The sequence below is a fragment of the Cinclus cinclus genome, chromosome 37 (genome assembly GCF_963662255.1).
Source record: "Cinclus cinclus chromosome 37, bCinCin1.1, whole genome shotgun sequence".
Taxonomy (NCBI): domain Eukaryota; kingdom Metazoa; phylum Chordata; class Aves; order Passeriformes; family Cinclidae; genus Cinclus; species Cinclus cinclus.
In genome coordinates, this window is record NC_085082.1 from 91,062 (window position 1) to 115,941 (window position 24,880).

Below are 24,880 nucleotides of genomic sequence, written 5' to 3' on the forward strand. Positions count from 1 at the left end.
ACCAGCCAAGTGTCTTCCCAGCATGGATTCCAGGGAATGTGGGTCACCAAGGCTCTGCCCAACGTGGGTCCTCACAGGGCTTCCCTTACTGGTGCCTCCGTTGGTGTATGGTCAACGCTGATCTGCAGGAGAAGCTTTTCCCACATTCAGTACACACATAGGGCCTCTCCCCGGTGTGGATGCGCCGGTGGATGATGAGGTTGGAGTTTTTCCTGAAGACCTTCCCGCAATCAGGACACTCGTAGGGTCTCTCATCCGTGTGTGTCTGGTAGTGCTGCATGAGCTGGGAGCTGCAGTAAAACCTCTTCCCACACTCTGAGCACTCGTAGGGCCTCTCCCCAGTGTGGATCCTTTGGTGACGGATTAGGTTGGAACGGTGCCTGAAGTCCTTCCCACACTCCTCACACTTGTAGGGCCGGTCCCCAGTGTGGATGCTTTGGTGACGGATCAGGTTGCAACGGCGTCTGAAGCCCTTCCCACAATCCCCACACTTGTAGGGCCGTTCCCCGGTGTGGATCCTCTGGTGACAGATAAGGCTGCTCCTCCATCTGAAGCTCATCCCGCACTCCAAGCACTTGTGGAGCTTCTCCCCATCATGAAGCTGCTCATGAACCACCAGGTCCGAGCTCCGGCTCCATCTCCGACCCCCTGCCCGGCCCAGGCTGGGTCTTTCCTCCTCAGATCCCCGTGATCTGCGTTTGCAGCCCCTCCTCATGCGGGATCTCCGCGGCTCTTCCTCCCCGCTGGATTCCTGCGACGTGGAGCCGCTCCAAACGACCTCTTCCTCGAGGTTCTGCCGCGGGGATTTGTCCTCCATGGTCTCTGTCCTCAGCTCCTTGTCTGGGGCAGGAAGGACAAGGAGAGGATGGGATTTGCCTCCGTGCCAGAGGGAAGGGGAAGGAGAACCCCCCAGCGCGACCCCGGCACGACGGCGCCGGCAGCGGGGTTGTCCTGCAGCTGGGGGCCCTGCTGGGCTGGGAGATGGAGCAGGACAGAGGGTTAAAAGGGGCAGTGAATTCCTCCTCACCTGCCTGGTTATCCTGGGGCAGCTTCCTCTTCCTCAGAGCCTCCTCCTCCTCCAACGGGCCAAGGTTTGGGAATGGGAAATCCTGCTTTGGGCTAAAACAAGGGATGAGCATGTTGTGTTGCGGGTTCTGCCTGCCCAAGTCCATCTCTAGAAGTCCCCGGGCACTGGGGCCCATAAAAACCTCCCAAACAGCCAACATTCAGCCCTGGAAATGCCTCCCACCAGCTCCTGGGAATGGTCCCTCTCCTCTGGTGTTCAGGGGTTCCCCCCTGTCCCAGCTCTGGGGCTCACGCTTGTATTGGGGGTCCCCCATCTCCTCGGTCCCTGCACTCCCCAGGCTGCTGGGAGTCCCAGGAATCCACAAAGCTCTCCCCTCTTCCATCTCCCTATTTAGGGATGCTGGGGGTTTTTGGGTCCCACGGTCCCTTCTCCCCCTTATTCTCTGTCTGGGGCGCAGGGGATTCATGGACTCCCCCCTGCCCCTCTCCAGGCTCTTGAGGGTCCCACGAATCTCGGCGCTCCCCCCTCTCTGGGCTCCCCACTTTGGGATCCTGGGGCACACAGGGCTCTGCTCCTCCAGGCTGCCTCTGCCGGCAGCTGCCACCAGGACCCCCCAATGTCCCCCAAGGGGCATTTTCCGCTCAGCTTTGGAGTTCTGCATTCTCCAAACGAACCCACTCCCCCCAAAAAATAAATAAACCATGCTGAGGGGCACTGGGACTATTCTAGGGGCAACTGGGATGCAACTGGGGGCAAGTGAGCCACGCTGAGGTAACTGGCAGTGCCTGGGAATGACTAGGAGATTGTTCAGGGCTACTGGGATATACTGGGAGTATCTGAGACCACAGGGGTGCTGACTGGGACCTAGCTAGGAGCAACTGGGAATGTGCTGGGGGAAAACTGGGAGCATGCTGGGGCAACCGGGGGCAAGTGTGAGCGACTGGGGCCCTGGAGGCAGAGACTGGCATCATACTGGAGTCGCACTGGGATCGTACTGGGAGTGACTGGAACTATGGTATGGGCAGCTGGGGGAGCTGGAAACGCACTGGAGCAAAGTGGGAGGAACTGGGAGCAACGGGGACCGTGCTGGGGGCAAATTGCATGAAATCAGGCCATGACTTGGGAGTGACTGGGCTCCTAGTGGGAGTGCCGAGGAAACTGGAACCACACGCGGGGAGCAAGCGGGCTCATACTGGGAGCAGCCGCTTCCGTCCCAAGGACCCCCGATCCCCTTTCCCGGCCATCCCGCCCCTCCAGCCCCAGCACCCCCCGCCGGGATCCCGGGAATCCCAGGGGTCCCCCCCTCTCGGGGTCCCCGCTCTGCCCTTCTGGGGCTCTCCTCTCTCCGGGCTCCCGCTCCAGGAAGCCGCGGCTCTCCCGGGGCTCCCCAAAACCGCTGTCCCCCGCCGATCCCGCCGGTCCCGCGCGGTCCCCACGTGGCCCCGGCAGAGCTCGCAGGGCCCGGCCCGGGAAGCCCAATCCCCACCGCGGGGGGACCCGCATCCCCCCGCCCCCCGCCGGGGCCCTGCCGCCAGCCACCGGGACCCCCAAAAACACCTCCCGGGGACCCCCCGATCGATGTCCCCCCGAGGGGCACCTGCGGCTCCGGAGCCCAGAGAGATCCAAACATCCCCCCCAGGGAACCCCAAACCCAGGGACCCCCCCCCCCCCGGGATATTTGGGACGAGCTCCCCCTCCCCGGGCACCTGCGGGATGGGGGGCGATGGTCCCGGGGAGGCTGCGAGTTCAGGGAGCTCCGGAGCCGCGCGCTTGATTCGCTCCTTCTCTGCTCCTGCTTCCTGCTGCCGCTCCGCCTCTTCCTCCCTCCTCCTCCTCCTCCCCCTCCTCATTCCCAGTTCCGAAACCGAACTGGGAGGGGATGGGTCAAGGAAAGGGCGGGAACTGTGAGGGCAAAGGGGCGGGGTCAAGGCAAGGGCGGGAACTCTGAGGGCAAAGGGGCGGGGTCAAGGAAAGGGCGGGAACTGTGAGGGGAAAGGGGCGGGGTCAAGGAAAGGGCGGGAACTGTGAGGGGAAAGGGGCGGGGTCAAGGAAAGGGCGGGAACTGTGAGGGGAAAGGGGCGGGGCCAAGGGGCCCTGTGCTTCTAAAAGGGCCTGGTTTGCCCTAAGATCTTCAGAAAAGGGCCTCAAATGCAGCCTAGATCCACCAGGGTTGGCAGAAAATCAGCCAAAGGCCCCTGAAATCCATACAAAGCGGTGTAAAATCACCCAAATGGGGCTCATGTTCTCCAAAAGTGAGCAGCAGTCCAGCCTAAATCCGCCCAGTTGATCCTAGAATCACCAAAATGGGACGAAAATCTGAGGGACCGTAGACCGCGAGCGGCACCAGAACCGGCAGCAGCACCAAGAATGAGACCGAAATCATAATGGAGCCCGAGACCAAGAGTGGGAACAGAACCGACACCAGAACTGAGACCATCAACGCTCCAGAAGCGGAACTAGGCCTGGGACTGAGAAGGAGACCGAGAGCGAAACCGGCCCCAGAGCTGGCCCTGGGACCAAGACTGAGACCAACACCGACACTAGAACCTGCACCGGGAGTGCTCCAGCACTGTCCTGGGACCGACACTGGCACCGGCACTGGCAGGACTCCAGGGCTGACACTGGGAGCGGCGCCGGAACCAGCACCAAGACTGGCACCGGCGCCAGAACCGAGACTGAGATTGGCCCTGGGAGAACTCTGGGACCAGCACCGGTACTGCTACCAGCACTGGGATTGGGTCCGCTCCAAAACCAAGAGCGACATTTGAGACCGAGACTGGCACCGCTATAGGACCCAGGCTGAGACCAACACTGTGGAAGCTGACACAGAGAGAGCTGTGGATTTAATCAGCATTTGCAGTTTGATAACCAAGATGCCTTGGCAAGAACAACCAGAGACCCCAGACCCCACAAATGCCCTACAGAGACCCCAGTCCCCCCAAATCCCCCATAGAGATCCCAGACCCCCCAAATCCTCCGTAGAGACCCCAGACCCCCCAAATCCCCCATAGAGACCCCAGACTCCCCCCAAAATCCACTTTAGAGACCCCAGACCCCCCAAATCCCCCACAGAGACCCCATACCCCACAAAATCCCATGAACAGACCGCAGACCCCCCCCAAATCCCCTATTAATCCTCCAGAGTTCCCCAAATCCCCTACAGAAACCCCAGACCCCCAAATCACCCATAGAGACCCCAGACCCCCCAAGATCCACTTTAGAGTCCCCAGACCCTGAAAATCCTCCATAGAGACCCCAGACCCCCACCCCAAATCACATACAGACACCCCAGACCCCCAAAATCCCATAGAGACCCCAGATCCCTAAATACCCCATAGAGACCCCAGACCCCCCAAAATCCCCTACAGAGCCCCCAGACCCCCCAAATCCCCCAGAGACACCCCCAGACCTCCCCAAACCCCTACAGAGACGCAAGACCCCCCAAATCCCCTAAAGATCCCCCATAGACCCCCGGAACCCCCAAATTCCCTATAGCCCCCCCACAAATCTCAAATACACATCTCCGGAAATCCCCTACAGACCCCCCCCCAAATCCCCTACAGACACCCCTAGAAATTCCCTAATCCCCTAACGAACCCCCCAAATTCCCTATAGAGAGCCCTCTATAGACACACCCCAGAAAACGAAACCTCCCAAATCCCTACAAACCCCCCAAACCCCTACAAATCCCCTATAAATCCCCTAAAGATGCCCAAGCCCCACCGGAGGTCTCGGACATGCTGCAACCGGCCCGGGAGACCGGGACAAAAGATGGCGGCGCCCGCTGAGGAAACTTCCGGCGTCCTGAGCATGCGCAGGGGAAAGCGCCAATAGATGGGCGGGACATGGATGGGAAAAAGGGAAAAAGCCAATGAAAAGTCCGGATGAAGGAAATGGGCGGGGCCCGGGAAAAGGCGGGAATTCTGAGGCGAAAGGGGCGGGGCCAAAGGGAACTGCGCTCCTAAAAGGGCCTGGTTTGGTTTAAAATCAGCAGAAAAGGGCATCAAGGGCATCCAGAATCCACCAGGGTTGACATAAAATCACCCGAAAGATACGCAGGACGATAGAGACTGGGATGGTGCAAAATGGGATCACATGGACTGGGATTGCACAGACTGGGACCAGATGGATCAGGGCCATCCCGACTGGGATTGCACAAACTGGGATGGCATGGACTGGGACCGTATGGACCGGGATGGCTGCATCGGGACGATGCGAACCGAGGCGGTTCTGCCCCACCCAGGGGTCCCTCCCGTCCTGCTCTGTCCTGTGTAGGGCCCTGCCAAACTCCCTGTGTTAGCATAGGGTTAAAATGTTTCAAAAATCATGGGAATTACCAAGGATTCAGGGGATGGGAAGAAAGGTTGGTCTGGTAGGCCTGGGCAAGGGAACTCGGCCTTTGGAATGAATTAGGTCAGGTGAATCTGCACCTACGTAATCATCATATGATACGATTGTTAAATGTAATGATTGTTTGGTAGTTGAATGTAATTATTGCTTAATTGTAATAAAAATCTCGGGAAACGATATTTGGGGGACCTGATGAAAATTGCAAGAATTGATACTTGGATAAGATCAACGTAGATATGATACCAATACAGGTTTAATAATTAATATACAGCTATATCATGAAAAGGGTATAAAAACACGTCCATCTCGAATCCACGTTGGAGTCAGATTTGGGTTTATACCCCGGCTCCCCAAGCTCTTCAATGAAACCACCTGCATATAATCATCCTGTGATTATGCGTTTCCACGCTAACATTTTGGCGACCCAGATGGGACCTTGTGAGCGCTGCTGAGGACCCCGCGACCCGATCACGCCCCAGCCGGCACCGAGGGATTCTCGGGAAGCCCGTCGGCACCGGGACCCCCCGCCGCTCACAACGTCCCCTGGAGAAAGGTAAGGTGCTTTTACTCTGGCCTGGTTGCCTGCCAGTTAGGCGCAGCGAAAGGCGCGTGTGGTTGGGCTGAGGAATTCCTGGTATTGCCGCGGTGCCGTCCGTCAGTCAATCGCGAAAGCGTTGCAGGTTCAGCATCAGTGGTTTATTGTAGCTGTAACACGGAGAAGATTAAACGGATTTTGGGCGGCAGTGCCCCCACACCACACACTTCTCCTTTGGGCTGCTCATTAGCACATTGGAAGGAAGGTAATTTTGGGCAAGAGTTACATAAGGTTGATTGATTATTATAACACTTGGTGGCCGAAATATGTCTTGCAGCATGGGAAAATGTGTCCGGAAAACTTGTCTTTGCCATCTGATGTGATTTCACAGTTACTGATCTTTTGTAAACAGGAGGGCAGATTGGACAAAGTTCCCTACGTTGATTCATTTTTCTATTTGCAGGAAACACCAGAGTGGCTGGTTGAGTGTGGGTTAATGATTGTTAAAGTACCTGAAAACAATAATTGCATGGGTTGTGTCCAAGGGAAGCGTTGTATAGAACACCTGGCATTGGATGAAAAGTTTATATCGGATCGATGATATGGATGGTGAATTGCTGGTAGCCCCCATGGGATCAAGGGAATCTGACCCTACCTCACCTGGCCCGATTTCACCTGACCCACTTACACACCCCCTGCCAAAGGATACCCTCCTCCCTCACCTACTGGTGCTCAGGGATACCCTCCTCTCCCACCAACGCCTCTTTCGCCTGCTCCTGTCTTCCTGTACCCTCCTCTGCCGTCTTCACCTGCCCCTCCTTCCCCAGAAAATGACTAAGATGGAACCGTGATACAGAGATGTGGGGAGGGTGCCACAGGAGCAGATAGTATGGGGAGGCCAAAACAAAAGTATAACCAGCCGAGTGTCTTCCCAGCATGGATTCCAGGGAATGTGGGTCACCAAGGCTCTGCCCAACGTGGGTCCTCACAGGGCTTCCCTTACTGGTGCCTCCGTTGGTGTATGGTCAACGCTGATCTGCAGGAGAAGCTTTTCCCACATTCAGTACACACATAGGGCCTCTCCCCGGTGTGGATGCGCCGGTGTCTCATGAGTGTGGAGTTTTTCCTGAAGACCTTCCCGCAATCAGGACACTCGTAGGGTCTCTCATCCGTGTGCGTCTGGTAGTGCTGCATGAGCTGGGAGTTGACGGGAAACCTCATCCCACACTCTGAGCACTCGTAGGGCTTCTCCCCAGTGTGGATCCTTTGGTGACAGATTAGGCTGGAACGTTGCCTGAAGTCCTTCCCACAATCCCCACATTTGTAGGGCCTCTCCCCAGTGTGGATGCTTTGGTGACGAATCAGGTCGGAACGGCGTCTGAAGCCCTTCCCACAATCCCCACACTTGTAGGGTCGTTCCCCTGTGTGGATTCTCTTGTGACAGATAAAGCTGCTCCTCCATGTGAAGCTCATCCCACACTCCAAGCACTTGTGGAGCTTCGCTCCATCATGAAGCTGCTCATGAACCACCAGGTCCGAGCTCCGGCTCCATCTCCGACCCCCTGCCCGGCCCAGGCTGGGTCTTTCCTCCTCAGATCCCCGTGATCTGCGTTTGCAGCCCCTCCTCGTGCGGGATCTCCGCGGCTCTTCCTCCCCGCTGGATTCCTGCGACGTGGAGCCGCTCCAAATGACCTCTTCCTCGAGGTTCTGCCGTGGGGATTTGTCCTCCATGGTCTCTGTCCTCAGCTCCTTGTCTGGGGCAGGAAGGACAAGGAGAGGATGGGATTTGCCTCCGTGCCAGAGGGAAGGGGAAGGAGAACCCCCCAGCGCGACCCCGGCACGACGGCGCCGGCAGCGGGGTTGTCCTGCAGCTGGGGGCCCTGCTGGGCTGGGAGATGGAGCAGGACAGAGGGTTAAAAGGGGCAGTGAATTCCTCCTCACCTGCCTGGTTATCCTGGGGCATCTTCCTGTTCCTCAGAGCCTCCTCCTCCTCCATCGGGCCAAGGTTTGGGAATGGGAAATCCTGCTTTGGGCTAAAACAAGGGATGAGCATGTTGTGTTGCGGGTTCTGCCTGCCCAAGTCCATCTCTAGAAGTCCCCGGGCACTGGGGCCCATAAAAACCTCCCAAACAGCCAACATTCAGGCCTGGAAATGCCTCCCACCAGCTCCTGGGAATGGTCCCTCTCCTCTGGTGTTCAGGGGTTCCCCCCTGTCCCAGCTCTGGGGCTCACGCTTGTATTGGGGGTCCCCCATCTCCTCGGTCCCTGCACTCCCCAGGCTGCTGGGAGTCCCAGGAATCCACAAAGCTCTCCCCTCTTCCATCTCCCTATTTAGGGATGCTGGGGGTTTTTGGGTCCCACGGTCCCTTCTCCCCCTTATTCTCTGTCTGGGGCGCAGGGGATTCATGGACTCCCCCCTGCCCCTCTCCAGGCTCTTGAGGGTCCCACGAATCTCGGCCCTCCCCCCTCTCTGGGCTCCCCACTTTGGGATCCTGGGGCACACAGGGCTCTGCTCCTCCAGGCTGCCTCTGCCGGCAGCTGCCACCAGGACCCCCCAATGTCCCCCAAGGGGCATTTTCCGCTCAGCTTTGGAGTTCTGCATTCTCCAAACGAACCCACTCCCCCCAAAAAATAAATAAACAAACCATGCAGAGAGGCACTGGGACTATTCTAGGGGCAACTGGGATGCAACTGGGGGCAAGTGAGCCACGCTGAGGTAACTGGCAGTGCCTGGGAATGACTAGGAGATTGTTCAGGGCTACTGGGATATACTGGGAGTATCTGAGACCACAGGGGTGCTGACTGGGACCTAGCTAGGAGCAACTGGGAATGTGCTGGGGGAAAACTGGGAGCATGCTGGGGCAACCGGGGGCAAGTGTGAGCGACTGGGGCCCTGGAGGCAGAGACTGGCATCATACTGGAGTCGCACTGGGATCGTACTGGGAGTGACTGGAACTATGCTATGGGCAGCTGGGGGAGCTGGAAACGCACTGGAGCAAAGTGGGAGGAACTGGGAGCAACGGGGACCGTGCTGGGGGCAAATTGCATGAAATCAGGCCATGACTTGGGAGTGACTGGGCTCCTAGTGGGAGTGCCGAGGAAACTGGAACCACACGCGGGGAGCAAGCGGGCTCATACTGGGAGCAGCCGCTTCCGTCCCAAGGACCCCCGATCCCCTTTCCCGGCCATCCCGCCCCTCCAGCCCCAGCACCCCCCGCCGGGATCCCGGGAATCCCAGGGGTCCCCCCCTCTCGGGGTCCCCGCTCTGCCCTTCTGGGGCTCTCCTCTCTCCGGGCTCCCGCTCCAGGAAGCCGCGGCTCTCCCGGGGCTCCCCAAAACCGCTGTCCCCCGCCGATCCCGCCGGTCCCGCGCGGTCCCCACGTGGCCCCGGCAGAGCTCGCAGGGCCCGGCCCGGGAAGCCCAATCCCCACCGCGGGGGGACCCGCATCCCCCCGCCCCCCGCCGGGGCCCTGCCGCCAGCCACCGGGACCCCCAAAAACACCTCCCGGGGACCCCCCGATCGATGTCCCCCCGAGGGGCACCTGCGGCTCCGGAGCCCAGAGAGATCCAAACATCCCCCCCAGGGAACCCCAAACCCAGGGACCCCCCCCCGGGATATTTGGGACGAGCTCCCCCTCCCCGGGCACCTGCGGGATGGGGGGCGATGGTCCCGGGGAGGCTGCGAGTTCAGGGAGCTCCGGAGCCGCGCGCTTGATTCGCTCCTTCTCTGCTCCTGCTTCCTGCTGCCGCTCCGCCTCTTCCTCCCTCCTCCTCCTCCTCCCCCTCCTCATTCCCAGTTCCGAAACCGAACTGGGAGGGGATGGGTCAAGGAAAGGGCGGGAACCGTGAGGGCAAAGGGGCGGGGTCAAGGCAAGGGCGGGAACTGTGAGGGCAAAGGGGCGGGGTCAAGGAAAGGGCGGGAACTGTGAGGGCAAAGGGGCGGGGTCAAGGAAAGGGCGGGAACCGTGAGGGCAAAGGGGCGGGGCCAAGGAAAGGGCGGGAACTGTGAGGGGAAAGGGGCGGGGCCAAGGGGCCCTCTGGTTCTAAAAGGGCCTGGTTTGCCCTAAGGTCTTCAGAAAAGGGCCTCAAATGCAGCCTAGATCCACCAGGGTTGGCATAAAATCAGCCAAAGGCCCCTGAAATCCATACAAAGCGGTGTAAAATCACCCAAATGGGGCTCATGTTCTCCAAAAGTGAGCAGCAGTCCAGCCTAAATCTGCCCGGTTGATCCTAGAATCACCAAAATCGGACAAAAATCTGTGGGACCGTAGACCGCGAGCGGCACCAGAACCGGCAGCAGCACCAAGAATGAGACCGACATCAGAATGGAGACCGAGACCAAGAGTGGGAACAGAACCGACACCAGAACTGAGACCATCAACGCTCCAGAAGCGGAACTAGGCCTGGGACTGAGAAGGAGACCGAGAGCGAAACCGGCCCCAGAGCTGGCCCTGGGACCAAGACTGAGACCAACACCGACACTAGAACCTGCACCGGGAGTGCTCCAGCACTGTCCTGGGACCGACACTGGCACCGGCACTGGCAGGACTCCAGGGCTGACACTGGGAGCGGCACCGGAACCAGCACCAAGACTGGCACCGGCGCCAGAACCGAGACTGAGATTGGCCCTGGGAGAACTCTGGGACCAGCACCGGTACTGCTACCAGCACTGGGTTTGGGTCCGCTCCAAAACCAAGAGCGACATTTGAGACCGAGACTGGCACCGCTATAGGACCCAGGCTGAGACCAACACTGTGGAAGCTGACACAGAGAGAGCTGTGGATTTAATCAGCATTTGCAGTTTGATAACCAAGATGCCTTGGCAAGAACAACCAGAGCTTTGAAGATTACAAAAAGATTGGATCGAGACTGCGACAGGAAAGAAGATTGAACTAAATAAGTAGAAATGTAAAGTTTGTCTGAGTGATGTTTAACCCAATGAATGTAGTAAAAAATTACCGCCTTCCCAAAAAGGGTGTGTAAGCAAATGTAGCTGAGAGTAAATCGGGATTCTGATCACGAGTCAGTCGTCCCTGTCTCTCTCTCAACCTTCGATAAACACGGACACTGGGAGCGGCACCGGGAGCGCTCCAGGACTGCTCTGGGACCGGGACCAGCACCGGCACAGGGAGAACTCTGGGACTGAGACTGAGAGCGGGATTGTGCCAGCACAGAGACTGGTACCGGCACCAGAACCGAGACTGGCACAGATCTGAGACCAGGACTGAGACTGAGATTGGCACTGGGAGCACTCCGGGACCAAGAGTGCAGCGGAACCAGCACTGGGACCGGAACCACTGCAAGGCTGTGGCCGAGATCGAGACCAAGACCAAGACCCAAACTATAACTGAGACTGAGATGGAAACCAGAGCCGGCACTTGCATGGAGACTGGCAGCGCTGTAGGACCAAGAATGAGACCGACACCAGCACCGCTCAGGGACTGAGAATCAGACCGGGACCAGAGTCAGCACCAGGATTGCTCCAGGACTGCTCCAGGACAGAGACCGGCACCGGGAGCGCTCTGGGACCTCCTCGTTCACTCCAGGGAGTTTTGTCAGAGCCCCCGCACGGGACAGGGCAGGACTGGGAGGGACCCCTGGGTGGGGCAGAACCGCCTCGGTTCGCATCGTCCCGATGCAGCCATCCCGGTCCATACGGTCCCAGTCCATGCCATCCCAGTTTGTGCAATCCCAGTCGGGATGGCCCTGATCCATCTGGTCCCAGTCTGTGCAATCCCAGTCCATGTGATCCCATTTTGCACCATCCCAGTCTCTATCGTCCTGCGTATCTTTCGGGTGATTTTATGTCAACCCTGGTGGATTCTGGATGCCCTTGATGCCCTTTTCTGCTGATTTTAAACCAAACCAGGCCCTTTTAGGAGCGCAGTTCCCTTTGGCCCCGCCCCTTTCGCCTCAGAATTCCCGCCTTTTCCCGGGCCCCGCCCATTTCCTTCATCCGGACTTTTCATTGGCTTTTTCCCTTTTTCCCATCCATGTCCCGCCCATCTATTGGCGCTTTCCCCTGCGCATGCTCAGGACGCCGGAAGTTTCCTCAGCGGGCGCCGCCATCTTTTGTCCCGGTCTCCCGGGCCGGTTGCAGCATGTCCGAGACCTCCGGTGGGGCTTGGGCATCTTTAGGGGATTTATAGGGGATTTGTAGGGGTTTGGGGGGTTTGTAGGGATTTGGGAGGTTTCGTTTTCTGGGGTGTGTCTATAGAGGGCTCTCTATAGGGAATTTGGGGAGTTCGTTAGGGGATTAGGGAATTTCTAGGGGTGTCTGTAGGGGATTTGGGGGGGGTCTGTAGGGGATTTCCGGAGATGTGTATTTGAGATTTGTGGGGGGGCTATAGGGAATTTGGGGGTTCCGGGGGTCTATGGGGGATCTTTAGGGGATTTGTGGGGTCTTGCGTCTCTGTAGGGGTTTGGGGAGGTCTGGGGGTGTCTCTGGGGGATTTGGGGGGTCTGGGGGCTCTGTAGGGGATTTTGGGGGGTCTGGGGTCTGTATGGGGTATTTTGGGGATCTGGGGTCTCTATGGGATTTTGGGGGTCTGGGGTGTCTGTAGGTGATTTGGGGGGGGTCTGGGGTCTCTATGGGGGATTTAGGGGGGTCTGGCGTCTCTAAAGTGGATTTTTGTGTGGGTCTGGGGGGTCTGTAGGGGATTTTGGGGGGTCTGGGGTCTCTATGGGAGATTTGGGGGGGTCTGGGGTCTCTATGGGGGATTTAGGGATCTGGGGTCTCTATGGGATTTTGGGGGTCTGGGGTGTCTGTGGGTGATTTGGGGGGGTCTGGGGTCTCTTTGGGGGATTTTGAGGGTCTGGGGACTCTAAAGTGGATCTTGGGGGGTCTGGGGTCTCTATGGGGGATTTTGGGGGGTCTGGGGTCTCTATGGGGGATTTGGGGGTCTGGGGTCTCTGTAGGGGATTTGGGGAAGTGTGGGGGATTAATAGGGGATTTGGGGGGGTCTGCGGTCTGTTCATGGGATTTTGTGGGGTCTGGGGTCTCTGTGGGGGATTTGGGGGGTCTGGGGTCTCTATGGGGGATTTTGTGGGTCTGGGGACTCTAAAGTGGATCTTGGGGGGTCTGGGGTCTCTATGGTGGATTTGGGGAGGTCTGGGGTCTCTATGGGGGATTTAGGGATCTGGGGTCTCTATGGGATTTTGGGGGTCTGGGGTGTCTGTAGGTGATTTGGGGAGGTCTGGGGTCTCTATGGGGGATTTGGGGGGGTCTGGGGTCTCTGTAGGGCATTTGTGGGGTCTGGGGTCTCTGGTTGTTCTTGTCAAAGCATCTTGGTTATCAAACTGCAAATGCTGATTAAATCCACAGCTCTCTCTGTGTCAGCTTCCACAGTGTTGGTCTCAGCCTGGGTCCTATAGCGGTGCCAGTCTCGGTCTCAAATGTCGCTCTTGGTTTTGGAGCGGACCCAATCCCAGTGCTGGTAGCAGTACCGGTGCTGGTCCCAGAGTTCTCCCAGGGCCAATCTCAGTCTCGGTTCTGGCGCCGGTGCCAGTCTTGGTGCTGGTTCCGGTGCCGCTCCCAGTGTCAGCCCTGGAGTCCTGCCAGTGCCGGTGCCAGTGTCGGTCCCAGGACAGTGCTGGAGCACTCCCGGTGCAGGTTCTAGTGTCGGTGTTGGTCTCAGTCTTGGTCCCAGGGCCAGCTCTGGGGCCGGTTTCGCTCTCGGTCTCCTTCTCAGTCCCAGGCCTAGTTCCGCTTCTGGAGCGTTGATGGTCTCAGTTCTGGTGTCGGTTCTGTTCCCACTCTTGGTCTCGGGCTCCATTCTGATTTCGGTCTCATTCTTGGTGCTGCTGCCGGTTCTGGTGCCGCTCGCGGTCTACGGTCCCTCAGATTTTCGTCCCATTTTGGTGATTCTAGGATCAACTGGGCGGATTTAGGCTGGACTGCTGCTCACTTTTGGAGAACATGAGCCCCATTTGGGTGATTTTACACCCCTTTGTATGGATTTCAGGGGCCTTTGGCTGATTTTCTGCCAACCCTGGTGGATTTAGGCTGCATTTGAGGCCCTTTTCTGAAGATCTTAGGGCAAACCAGGCCCTTTTAGAACCAGAGGGCCCCTTGGCCCCGCCCCTTTCCCCTCACAGTTCCCGCCCTTTCCTTGACCCCGCCCCTTTGCCCTCACAGTTCCCGCCCTTTCCTTGACCCCGCCCCTTTGCCCTCACAGTTCCCGCCCTTTCCTTGACCCCGCCCCTTTGCCCTCACAGTTCCCGCCTTTGCCTTGACCCCGCCCCTTTCCCCTCACAGTTCCCGCCCTTTCCTTGACCCGGCCCCTTTGCCCTCACAGTTCCCGCCCTTTCCTTGACCCATCCCCTCCCAGTTCGGTTTCGGAACTGGGAATGAGGAGGGGGAGGAGGAGGAGGAGGGAGGAAGAGGCGGAGCGGCAGCAGGAAGCAGGAGCAGAGAAGGAGCGAATCAAGCGCGCGGCTCCGGAGCTTCCTGAACTCGCAGCCTCCCCGGGACCATCGCCCCCCATCCCGCAGGTGCCCGGGGAGGGGGAGCTCGTCCCAAATATCCCGGGGGGGGGGGGTCCCTGGGTTTGGGGTTCCCTGGGGGGGATGTTTGGATCTCTCTGGGCTCCGGAGCCGCAGGTGCCCCTCGGGGGGACATCGATCGGGGGGTCCCCGGGAGGTGTTTTTGGGGGTCCCGGTGGCTGGCGGCAGGGCCCCGGCGGGGGGCGGGGGGATGCGGGTCCCCCCGCGGTGGGGATTGGGCTTCCCGGGCCGGGCCCTGCGAGCTCTGCCGGGGCCACGTGGGGACCGCGCGGGACCGGCGGGATCGGCGGGGGACAGCGGTTTTGGGGAGCCCCGGGAGAGCCGCGGCTTCCTGGAGCGGGAGCCCGGAGAGAGGAGAGCCCCAGAAGGGCAGAGCGGGGACCCCGAGAGGGGGGGACCCCTGGGATTCCCGGGATCCCGGCGGGGGGTGCTGGGGCTGGAGGGGCGGGATGGCCGGGAAAGGGGATCGGGGGTCCTTGGGACGGAAGCGGCTGCTCCCAGTATGAGCCCGCTTGCTCCCCGCGTGTGGTTCCAGTTTCCTCGGCACTCCCACTAGGAGCCCAGTCACTCCCAAGTCATGGCCTGATTTCATGCAATTTGCCCCCAGCACGGTCCCCGTTGCTCCCAGTTCCTCCCACTTTGCTCCAGTGCGTTTCCAGCTCCCCCAGCTGCCCATAGCATAGTTCCAGTCACTCCCAGTACGATCCCAGTGCGACTCCAGTATGATGCCAGTCTCTGCCTCCAGGGCCCCAGTTGCTCACACTTGCCCCCGGTTGCCCCAGCATGCTCCCAGTTTTCCCCCAGCACATTCCCAGTTGCTCCTAGCTAGGTCCCAGTCAGCACCCCTGTGGTCTCAGATACTCCCAGTATATCCCAGTAGCCCTGAACAATCTCCTAGTCATTCCCAGGCACTGCCAGTTACCTCAGCGTGGCTCACTTGCCCCCAGTTGCATCCCAGTTGCCCCTAGAATAGTCCCAGTGCCTCTCTGCATGGTTTATTTATTTTTTGGGGGGAGTGGGTTCGTTTGGAGAATGCAGAACTCCAAAGCTGAGCAGAAAATACCCCTTGGGGGACATTGGGGGGTCCTGGTGGCAGCTGCCGGCAGAGGCAGCCTGGAGGAGCAGAGCCCTGTGTGCCCCAGGATCCCAAAGTGGGGAGCCCAGAGAGGGGGGAGGGCCGAGATTCGTGGGACCCTCAAGAGCCTGGAGAGGGGCAGGGGGGAGTCCATGAATCCCCTGCGCCCCAGACAGAGAATAAGGGGGAGAAGGGACCGTGGGACCCAAAAACCCCCAGCATCCCTAAATAGGGAGATGGAAGAGGGGAGAGCTTTGTGGATTCCTGGGACTCCCAGCAGCCTGGGGAGTGCAGGGACCGAGGAGATGGGGGACCCCCAATACAAGCGTGAGCCCCAGAGCTGGGACAGGGGGGAACCCCTGAACACCAGAGGAGAGGGACCATTCCCAGGAGCTGGTGGGAGGCATTTCCAGGCCTGAATGTTGGCTGTTTGGGAGGTTTTTATGGGCCCCAGTGCCCGGGGACTTCTAGAGATGGACTTGGGCAGGCAGAACCCGCAACACAACATGCTCATCCCTTGTTTTAGCCCAAAGCAGGATTTCCCATTCCCAACCCTTGGCCCGATGGAGGAGGAGGAGGCTCTGAGGAACAGGACGATGCCCCAGGATAACCAGGCAGGTGAGGAGGAATTCACTGCCCCTTTTAACCCTCTGTCCTGCTCCATCTCTCAGCCCAGCAGGGTCCCCAGCTACAGGACAACCCCACTGCTGACGCCGTCGTGCCGGGGTCGCGCTGGGGGGTTCTCCTTCCCCTTCCCTCTGGCACGGAGGCAAATCCCATCCTCTCCTTGTCCTTCCTCCCCCAGACAAGGAGCTGAGGACAGAGACCATGGAGGACAAATCCCCGCGGCAGAACCTCGAGGAAGAGGTCGTTTGGAGCGGCTCCACGTCGCAGGAATCCAGCGGGGAGGAAGAGCCGCGGAGATCCCGCATGAGGAGGGGCTGCAAACGCAGATCACGGGGATCTGAGGAGGAAAGACCCAGCCTGGGCCGGGCAGGGGGTCGGAGATGGAGCCGGAGCTCGGACCTGGTGGTTCATGAGCAGCTTCATGATGGGGAGAAGCTCCACAAGTGCTTGGAGTGCGGGATGAGCTTCAGATGGAGGAGCAGCCTTACCTGTCACCAGAGGATCCACACCGGGGAACGGCCCTACAAGTGTGGGGATTGTGGGATGGATTTCAGGCGCCGTTCCAATCTGGTCCAACACCAAAGTATCCACACTGGGGAGAGGCCCTACAAATGTGGGGATTGTGGGAAGGACTTCAGGCAACGTTCCAACCTGACCCGTCACCGAAGTATCCACACTGGGGAGATGCCCTACAAGTGTGGGGATTGTGGGAAGGACTTCAGGCTACGTTGCAGCCTGACCTGTCACCAGAGGATCCACACTGGGGAGAGGCCCTACGAGTGCTCAGAGTGTGGGAAGAGGTTTTACTCCAGCTCCCAGCTCATGCAGCACTACCAGACACACACGGATGAGAGACCCTACGAGTGTCCTGATTGCGGGAAGGGCTTCAGGGAGAACTCCACCCTCATCACCCACCGGCGCATCCACACCGGGGAGAGGCCCTACGAGTGTCCCGAGTGTGGGAAGAGCTTCTCCTGCAGATCAACCTTGGTCAGTCACCAACGGAGGCACCAGTAAGAGAAGCCATGTGAGTGCCCTGAGCGCAGGAAGAGCTTCGTGCGCTGCTCCAACTCCATCCCCCACTGGATGACCCACAATCTTCAGAGCCCTGGTGACCCACATTCCCTGGGATGCAGTTTGGGAAGGCACCTGGCTGGTTATCCTTTTGTTTTGGCCTTATTTTTTGTCTGTCCTCCATCTCTTTGTGCTCCAAAGCCAAGAGGGATGGGCCTGTCCCCTCTAAACCACTCAAATTCCCATGAACACACCTCAACTTCAACCCAGAAGGGCTCCATCCCACCTCCAAGTGGATTGTTCCCGCCTCAAAACAACTCAGTCCCACACGAACCTTGCTGGATTCCACAGTCACCAGGGGGAGAAGGGGTTGGAAGGAGATTGGGAGGAGTGGGATCCAAATTTCGAGCAGTGGGATCGGGATTGTGTGGGACTGGCTGGGCAGCTTGTATTTGATAGCAAATAAAATTTTCGCGGTTCCTGATTTCTGTCCCGTTCACTCTCCGTCAGTTCCAGTTCTGTTTTCAGTGGCGCCTTCTCAGCTGATTGTGTTTGTGTCCTCCTTTCTCTCCTGCCTGTCTCTGCCTGCTCCGTTTCTCTCCCAGTGGCTCCCTTGAGCCAGGGCAGCTCCCAGCAAAGACCCTGCCCTGATTTCCTTCCCAATGCTGGAGCTCCAAGAGCCATGGCTGAAGGTATGAAGGCTGGCAGTGAAATGTCCCTGTAAGATCCTGCTCCACTTGGCTTTTGGCCCCTTCTTAAGAGCTTTGCCTTCAGGGGCAGGAACATCTTTTCCTGGCTGGCAACTGGAATTCCAGACCCTGGGAGTGTGGGCCGTGGAGGACCATCCAAACTGGGATCACGTAGGTTTGGATCACATGGACTGGGATTGCACAGACTGGGACCAGATGGATCAGGGCCATCCCGACTGGGATTGCACAAACTGGGATGGCATGGACTGGGACCGTATGGACCGGGACCGTATGGACCGGGATGGCTGCATCGGGACGATGCGAACCGAGGCGGTTCTGCCCCACCCAGGGGTCCCTCCCGTCCTGCCCTGTCCTGTGTAGGGCCCTGCCAAACTCCCTGTGTTAGCATAGGGTTAAAATGTTTCAAAAATCATGGGAATTACCAAGGATTCAGGGGATGGGAAGAAAGGTTGGTCTGGTAGGCCTGGGCAAGGGAACTCGGCCTTTGGAATGAATTAGGTCAGGTGAATCTGCACCTACGTAATCATCATATGATACGATTGTTAAATGTAATGATTGTTTGGTAGTTGAATGTAATTATTGCTTAATTGTAATAAAAATCTTGGGAAACGATATTTGGGGGACCTGATGAAAACTGCAAGAATTGATACTTGGATAAGATCAACGTAGATATGATACCAATACAAGTTTAATAATTAATATACAGCTATATCATGAAAAGGGTATAAAAACACGTCCATCTCGAATCCACGTTGGAGTCAGATTTGGGTTTATACCCCGGCTCCCCAAGCTCTTCAATGAAACCACCTGCATATAATCATCCTGTGATTATGCGTTTCCACGCTAACATTTTGGCGACCCAGATGGGACCTTGTGAGCGCTGCTGAGGACCCCGCGACCCGATCACGCCCCAGCCGGCACCGAGGGATTCTCGGGAAGCCCGTCGGCACCGGGACCCCCCGCCGCTCACAACGTCCCCTGGAGAAAGGTAAGGTGCTTTTACTCTGGCCTGGTTGCCTGCCAGTTAGGCGCAGCGAAAGGCGCGTGTGGTTGGGCTGAGGAATTCCTGGTATTGCCGCGGTGCCGTCCGTCAGTCAATCGCGAAAGCGTTGCAGGTTCAGCATCAGTGGTTTATTGTAGCTGTAACACGGAGAAGATTAAACGGATTTTGGGCGGCAGTGCCCCCACACCACACACTTCTCCTTTGGGCTGCTCATTAGCACATTGGAAGGAAGGTAATTTTGGGCAAGAGTTACATAAGGTTGATTGATTATTATAACACTTGGTGGCCGAAATATGTCTTGCAGCATGGGAAAATGTGTCCGGAAAACTTGTCTTTGCCATCTGATGTGATTTCACAGTTATCGATCTTTTGTAAACAGGAGGGCAGATTGGACAAAGTTCCCTACGTTGATTCATTTTTCTATTTGCAGGAAACACCAGAGTGGCTGGTTGAGTGTGGGTTAATGATTGTTAAAGTACCTGAAAACAATAATTGCATGGGTTGTGTCCAAGGGAAGCGTTGTATAGAACACCTGGCATTGGATGAAAAGTTTATATCGGATCGATGATATGGATGGTGAATTGCTGGTAGCCCCCATGGGATCAAGGGAATCTGACCCTACCTCACCTGGCCCGATTTCACCTGACCCACTTACACACCCCCTGCCAAAGGATACCCTCCTCCCTCACCTACTGGTGCTCAGGGATACCCTCCTCTCCCACCAACGCCTCTTTCGCCTGCTCCTGTCTTCCTGTACCCTCCTCTGCCGTCTTCACCTGCCCCTCCTTCCCCAGAAAATGACTAAGATGGAACCGTGATACAGAGATGTGGGGAGGGTGCCACAGGAGCAGATAGTATGGGGAGGCCAAAACAAAAGTATAACCAGCCGAGTGTCTTCCCAGCATGGATTCCAGGGAATGTGGGTCACCAAGGCTCTGCCCAACGTGGGTCCTCACAGGGCTTCCCTTACTGGTGCCTCCGTTGGTGTATGGTCAACGCTGATCTGCAGGAGAAGCTTTTCCCACATTCAGTACACACATAGGGCCTCTCCCCGGTGTGGATGCGCCGGTGGATGATGAGGTTGGAGTTTTTCCTGAAGACCTTCCCGCAATCAGGACACTCGTAGGGTCTCTCATCCGTGTGTGTCTGGTAGTGCTGCATGAGCAGGGAGCGGGAGTAAAACCTCTTCCCACACTCTGAGCACTCGTAGGGCTTCTCTCCAGTGTGGATACTTTGGTGACGGATTAGGTTGGAACGTTGCCTGAAGTCCTTCCCACAATCCTCACACTTGTAGGGCCTTTTCCCAGTGTGGATGCGCCGGTGTCTCATGAGTGTGGAGTTTTTCCTGAAGCCCTTCCCACAGTCAGGACACTCGTAGGGTCTCTCATCCGTGTGTGTCTGGTAGTGCTGCATGAGCTGGGAGCTGCAGTAAAACCTCTTCCCACACTCTGAGCACTCGTAGGGCCTCTCCCCAGTGTGGATCCTTTGGTGACGGATTAGGTTGGAACGTTGCCTGAAGTCCTTCCCACACTCCTCACACTTGTAGGGCCGGTCCCCAGTGTGGATCCTCCAGTGGAGGATCAGTGAGGAGCTGTTGCTGAAGCTCTTCCCACACACCTCACACTCATAGGGCTTCTCCCCGGTGTGGATGCGCCGGTGAATAACAAGCCTAGAGTTATCCCTGAAGCCCTTCCCGCAGTCAGGACACTTGTAGGGCCTCTCAGCCGTGTGTGTCTGGTAGTGCTGCATGAGCTGGGAGTTGACGGGAAACTTCTTCCCACACTCTGAGCACTCGTAGGGCATCTCCCCAGTGTGGATAAATTGGTGACGGATCAGGGTGCTATGTTGCCTGAAATCCTTCCCACAATCCCCACATTTGTAGGGCCTCTCCCCAGTGTGGATCTTCTGGTGGCGGATCAATTGGCTGCTCAGCCGGAAACTCTTCCCACACTCCTCACACTTGTAGGGCGTCTCCCCAGTGTGGATCCTCCGGTGGTACATCAGCCTGCAGCTGTCGCTGAAGCCTTTCCCACACTCGAGACACTCGTAGGGCCTCTCCCCAGTGTGGATGCGCCGGTGTCTCATGAGTGTGGAGTTTTTCCTGAAGCCCTTCCCACAGTCAGGACACTCGTAGGGTCTCTCATCCGTGTGTGTCTGGTAGTGCTGCATGAGCTGGGAGTTGACGGGAAACCTCATCCCACACTCTGAGCACTCGTAGGGCTTCTCCCCAGTGTGGATCCTTTGGTGACAGATTAGGCTGGAACGTTGCCTGAAGTCCTTCCCACAATCCCCACATTTGTAGGGCCTCTCCCCAGTGTGGATGCTTTGGTGACGGATCAGGTTGCAACGGCGTCTGAAGCCCTTCCCACAATCCCCACATATGTAGGGCCTCTCCCCAGTGTGGATCCTTTGGTGCTGGACCAGCTTGGAACGTTCCCTAAAGCCCTTCCCACAATCCTCACATATGCAGGCCCTCTCCCCAGTGTGGATGCGCCGGTGTCTCATGAGTGTGGAGTTTTTCCTGAAGCCCTTCCCACAGTCAGGACACTCGTAGGGTCTCTCATCCGTGTGTGTCTGGTAGTGCTGCATGAGCTGGGAGTTGACGGGAAACCTCATCCCACACTCTGAGCACTCGTAGGGCTTCTCCCCAGTGTGGATCCTTTGGTGACAGATTAGGCTGGAACGTTGCCTGAAGTCCTTCCCACAATCCCCACATTTGTAGGGCCTCTCCCCAGTGTGGATGCTTTGGTGACGGATCAGGTCGGAACGGCGTCTGAAGCCCTTCCCACAATCCCCACACTTGTAGGGCCGTTCCCCGGTGTGGATCCTCTGGTGACAGATAAGTCTGCTCCTCCATCTGAAGCTCATCCCGCACTCCTCACACTTGTGGAGCTTCTCCCCATCATGAAGCTGCTCATGAACCACCAGGTCCGAGCTCCGGCTCCATCTCCGACCCCCTGCCCGGCCCAGGCTGGGTCTTTCCTCCTCAGATCCCCGTGATCTGCGTTTGCAGCCCCTCCTCATGCGGGATCTCCGCGGCTCTTCCTCCCCGCTGGATTCCTGCGACGTGGAGCCGCTCCAAACGACCTCTTCCTCGAGGTTCTGCCGCGGGGATTTGTCCTCCATGGTCTCTGTCCTCAGCTCCTTGTCTGGGGCAGGAAGGACAAGGAGAGGATGGGATTTGCCTCCGTGCCAGAGGGAAGGGGAAGGAGAACCCCCCAGCGCGACCCCGGCACGACGGCGCCGGCAGCGGGGTTGTCCTGCAGCTGGGGGCCCTGCTGGGCTGGGAGATGGAGCAGGACAGAGGGTTAAAAGGGGCAGTGAATTCCTCCTCACCTGCCTGGTTATCCTGGGGCAGCTTCCTCTTCCTCAGAGCCTCCTCCTCCTCCAACGGGCCAAGGTTTGGGAATGGGAAATCCTGCTTTGGGCTAAAACAAGGGATGAGCATGTTGTGTTGCGGGTTCTGCCTGCCCAAGTCCATCTCTAGAAGTCCCCGGGCACTGGGGCCCATAAAAACCTCCCAAACAGCCAACATTCAGCCCTGGAAATGCCTCCCACCAGCTCCTGGGAATGGTCCCTCTCCTCTGGTGTTCAGGGGTTCCCCCCTGTCCCAGCTCTGGGGCTCACACTTGTATTGGGGGTCCCCCATCTCCTCGGTCCCTGCACTCCCCAGGCTGCTGGGAGTCCCAGGAATCCACAAAGCTCTCCCCTCTTCCATCTCCCTATTTAGGGATGCTGGGGGTTTTTGGGTCCCACGGTCCCTTCTCCCCCTTATTCTCTGTCTGGGGCGCAGGGGATTCATGGACTCCCCCCTGCCCCTCTCCAGGCTCTTGAGGGTCCCACGAATCTCGGCGCTCCCCCCTCTCTGGGCTCCCCACTTTGGGATCCTGGGGCACACAGGGCTCTGCTCCTCCAGGCTGCCTCTGCCGGCAGCTGCCACCAGGACCCCCCAATGTCCCCCAAGGGGCATTTTCTGCTCAGCTTTGGAGTTCTGCATTCTCCAAACGAACCCACTCCCCCCAAAAAATAAATAAACAAACCATGCAGAGAGGCACTGGGACTATTCTAGGGGCAACTGGGATGCAACTGGGGGCAAGTGAGCCACGCTGAGGTAACTGGCAGTGCCTGGGAATGACTAGGAGATTGTTCAGGGCTACTGGGATATACTGGGAGTATCTGAGACCACAGGGGTGCTGACTGGGACCTAGCTAGGAGCAACTGGGAATGTGCTGGGGGAAAACTGGGAGCATGCTGGGGCAACCGGGGGCAAGTGTGAGCAACTGGGGCCCTGGAGGCAGAGACTGGCATCATACTGGAGTCGCACTGGGATCGTACTGGGAGTGACTGGAACTATGCTATGGGCAGCTGGGGGAGCTGGAAACGCACTGGAGCAAAGTGGGAGGAACTGGGAGCAACGGGGACCGTGCTGGGGGCAAATTGCATGAAATCAGGCCATGACTTGGGAGTGACTGGGCTCCTAGTGGGAGTGCCGAGGAAACTGGAACCACACGCGGGGAGCAAGCGGGCTCATACTGGGAGCAGCCGCTTCCGTCCCAAGGACCCCCGATCCCCTTTCCCGGCCATCCCGCCCCTCCAGCCCCAGCACCCCCCGCCGGGATCCCGGGAATCCCAGGGGTCCCCCCCTCTCGGGGTCCCCGCTCTGCCCTTCTGGGGCTCTCCTCTCTCCGGGCTCCCGCTCCAGGAAGCCGCGGCTCTCCCGGGGCTCCCCAAAACCGCTGTCCCCCGCCGATCCCGCCGGTCCCGCGCGGTCCCCACGTGGCCCCGGCAGAGCTCGCAGGGCCCGGCCCGGGAAGCCCAATCCCCACCGCGGGGGGACCCGCATCCCCCCGCCCCCCGCCGGGGCCCTGCCGCCAGCCACCGGGACCCCCAAAAACACCTCCCGGGGACCCCCCGATCGATGTCCCCCCGAGGGGCACCTGCGGCTCCGGAGCCCAGAGAGATCCAAACATCCCCCCCAGGGAACCCCAAACCCAGGGACCCACCCCCCCCCGGGATATTTGGGACGAGCTCCCCCTCCCCGGGCACCTGCGGGATGGGGGGCGAAGGTCCCGGGGAGGCTGCGAGTTCAGGAAGCTCCGGAGCCGCGCGCTTGATTCGCTCCTTCTCTGCTCCTGCTTCCTGCTGCCGCTCCGCCTCTTCCTCCCTCCTCCTCCTCCTCCCCCTCCTCATTCCCAGTTCCGAAACCGAACTGGGAGGGGATGGGTCAAGGAAAGGGCGGGAACCGTGAGGGCAAAGGGGCGGGGTCAAGGCAAGGGCGGGAACTGTGAGGGCAAAGGGGCGGGGTCAAGGAAAGGGCGGGAACTGTGAGGGGAAAGGGGCGGGGTCAAGGAAAGGGCGGGAACTGTGAGGGCAAAGGGGCGGGGTCAAGGAAAGGGCGGGAACTGTGAGGGGAAAGGGGCGGGGTCAAGGAAAGGGCGGGAACTGTGAGGGGAAAGGGGCGGGGCCAAGGGGCCCTCTGGTTCTAAAAGGGCCTGGTTTGCCCTAAGATCTTCAGAAAAGGGCCTCAAATGCAGCCTAGATCCACCAGGGTTGGCAGAAAATCAGCCAAAGGCCCCTGAAATCCATACAAAGCGGTGTAAAATCACCCAAATGGGGCTCATGTTCTCCAAAAGTGAGCAGCAGTCCAGCCTAAATCCGCCCAGTTGATCCTAGAATCACCAAAATGGGACGAAAATCTGAGGGACCGTAGACTGCGAGCGGCACCAGAACCGGCAGCAGCACCAAGAATGAGACCGAAATCAGAATGGAGCCCGAGACCAAGAGTGGGAACAGAACCGACACCAGAACTGAGACCATCAACGCTCCAGAAGCGGAACTAGGCCTGGGACTGAGAAGGAGACCGAGAGCGAAACCGGCCCCAGAGCTGGCCCTGGGACCAAGACTGAGACCAACACCGACACTAGAACCTGCACCGGGAGTGCTCCAGCACTGTCCTGGGACCGACACTGGCACCGGCACTGGCAGGACTCCAGGGCTGACACTGGGAGCGGCGCCGGAACCAGCACCAAGACTG

The 24,880-nt window shown here is 58.6% G+C and overlaps 1 protein-coding gene across 1 annotated transcript in view; it reads right to left on the reverse strand.

Annotated features, from left to right (window-relative positions):
- The window catches only part of LOC134056009 (uncharacterized), a 262,164-nt gene that overhangs the window by 41,961 nt on the left and 195,323 nt on the right, over positions 1-24,880 (reverse strand). The window contains exons 23-25 of the mRNA XM_062512488.1: positions 19,844-21,828; positions 6,956-7,458; positions 97-633 (exon numbers count right to left, since the gene is read on the reverse strand). Coding sequence (XP_062368472.1) covers positions 97-633; positions 6,956-7,458; positions 19,844-21,828 — 3,025 coding nt within the window. The remainder of the gene's footprint in view (positions 1-96; positions 634-6,955; positions 7,459-19,843; positions 21,829-24,880) is intronic.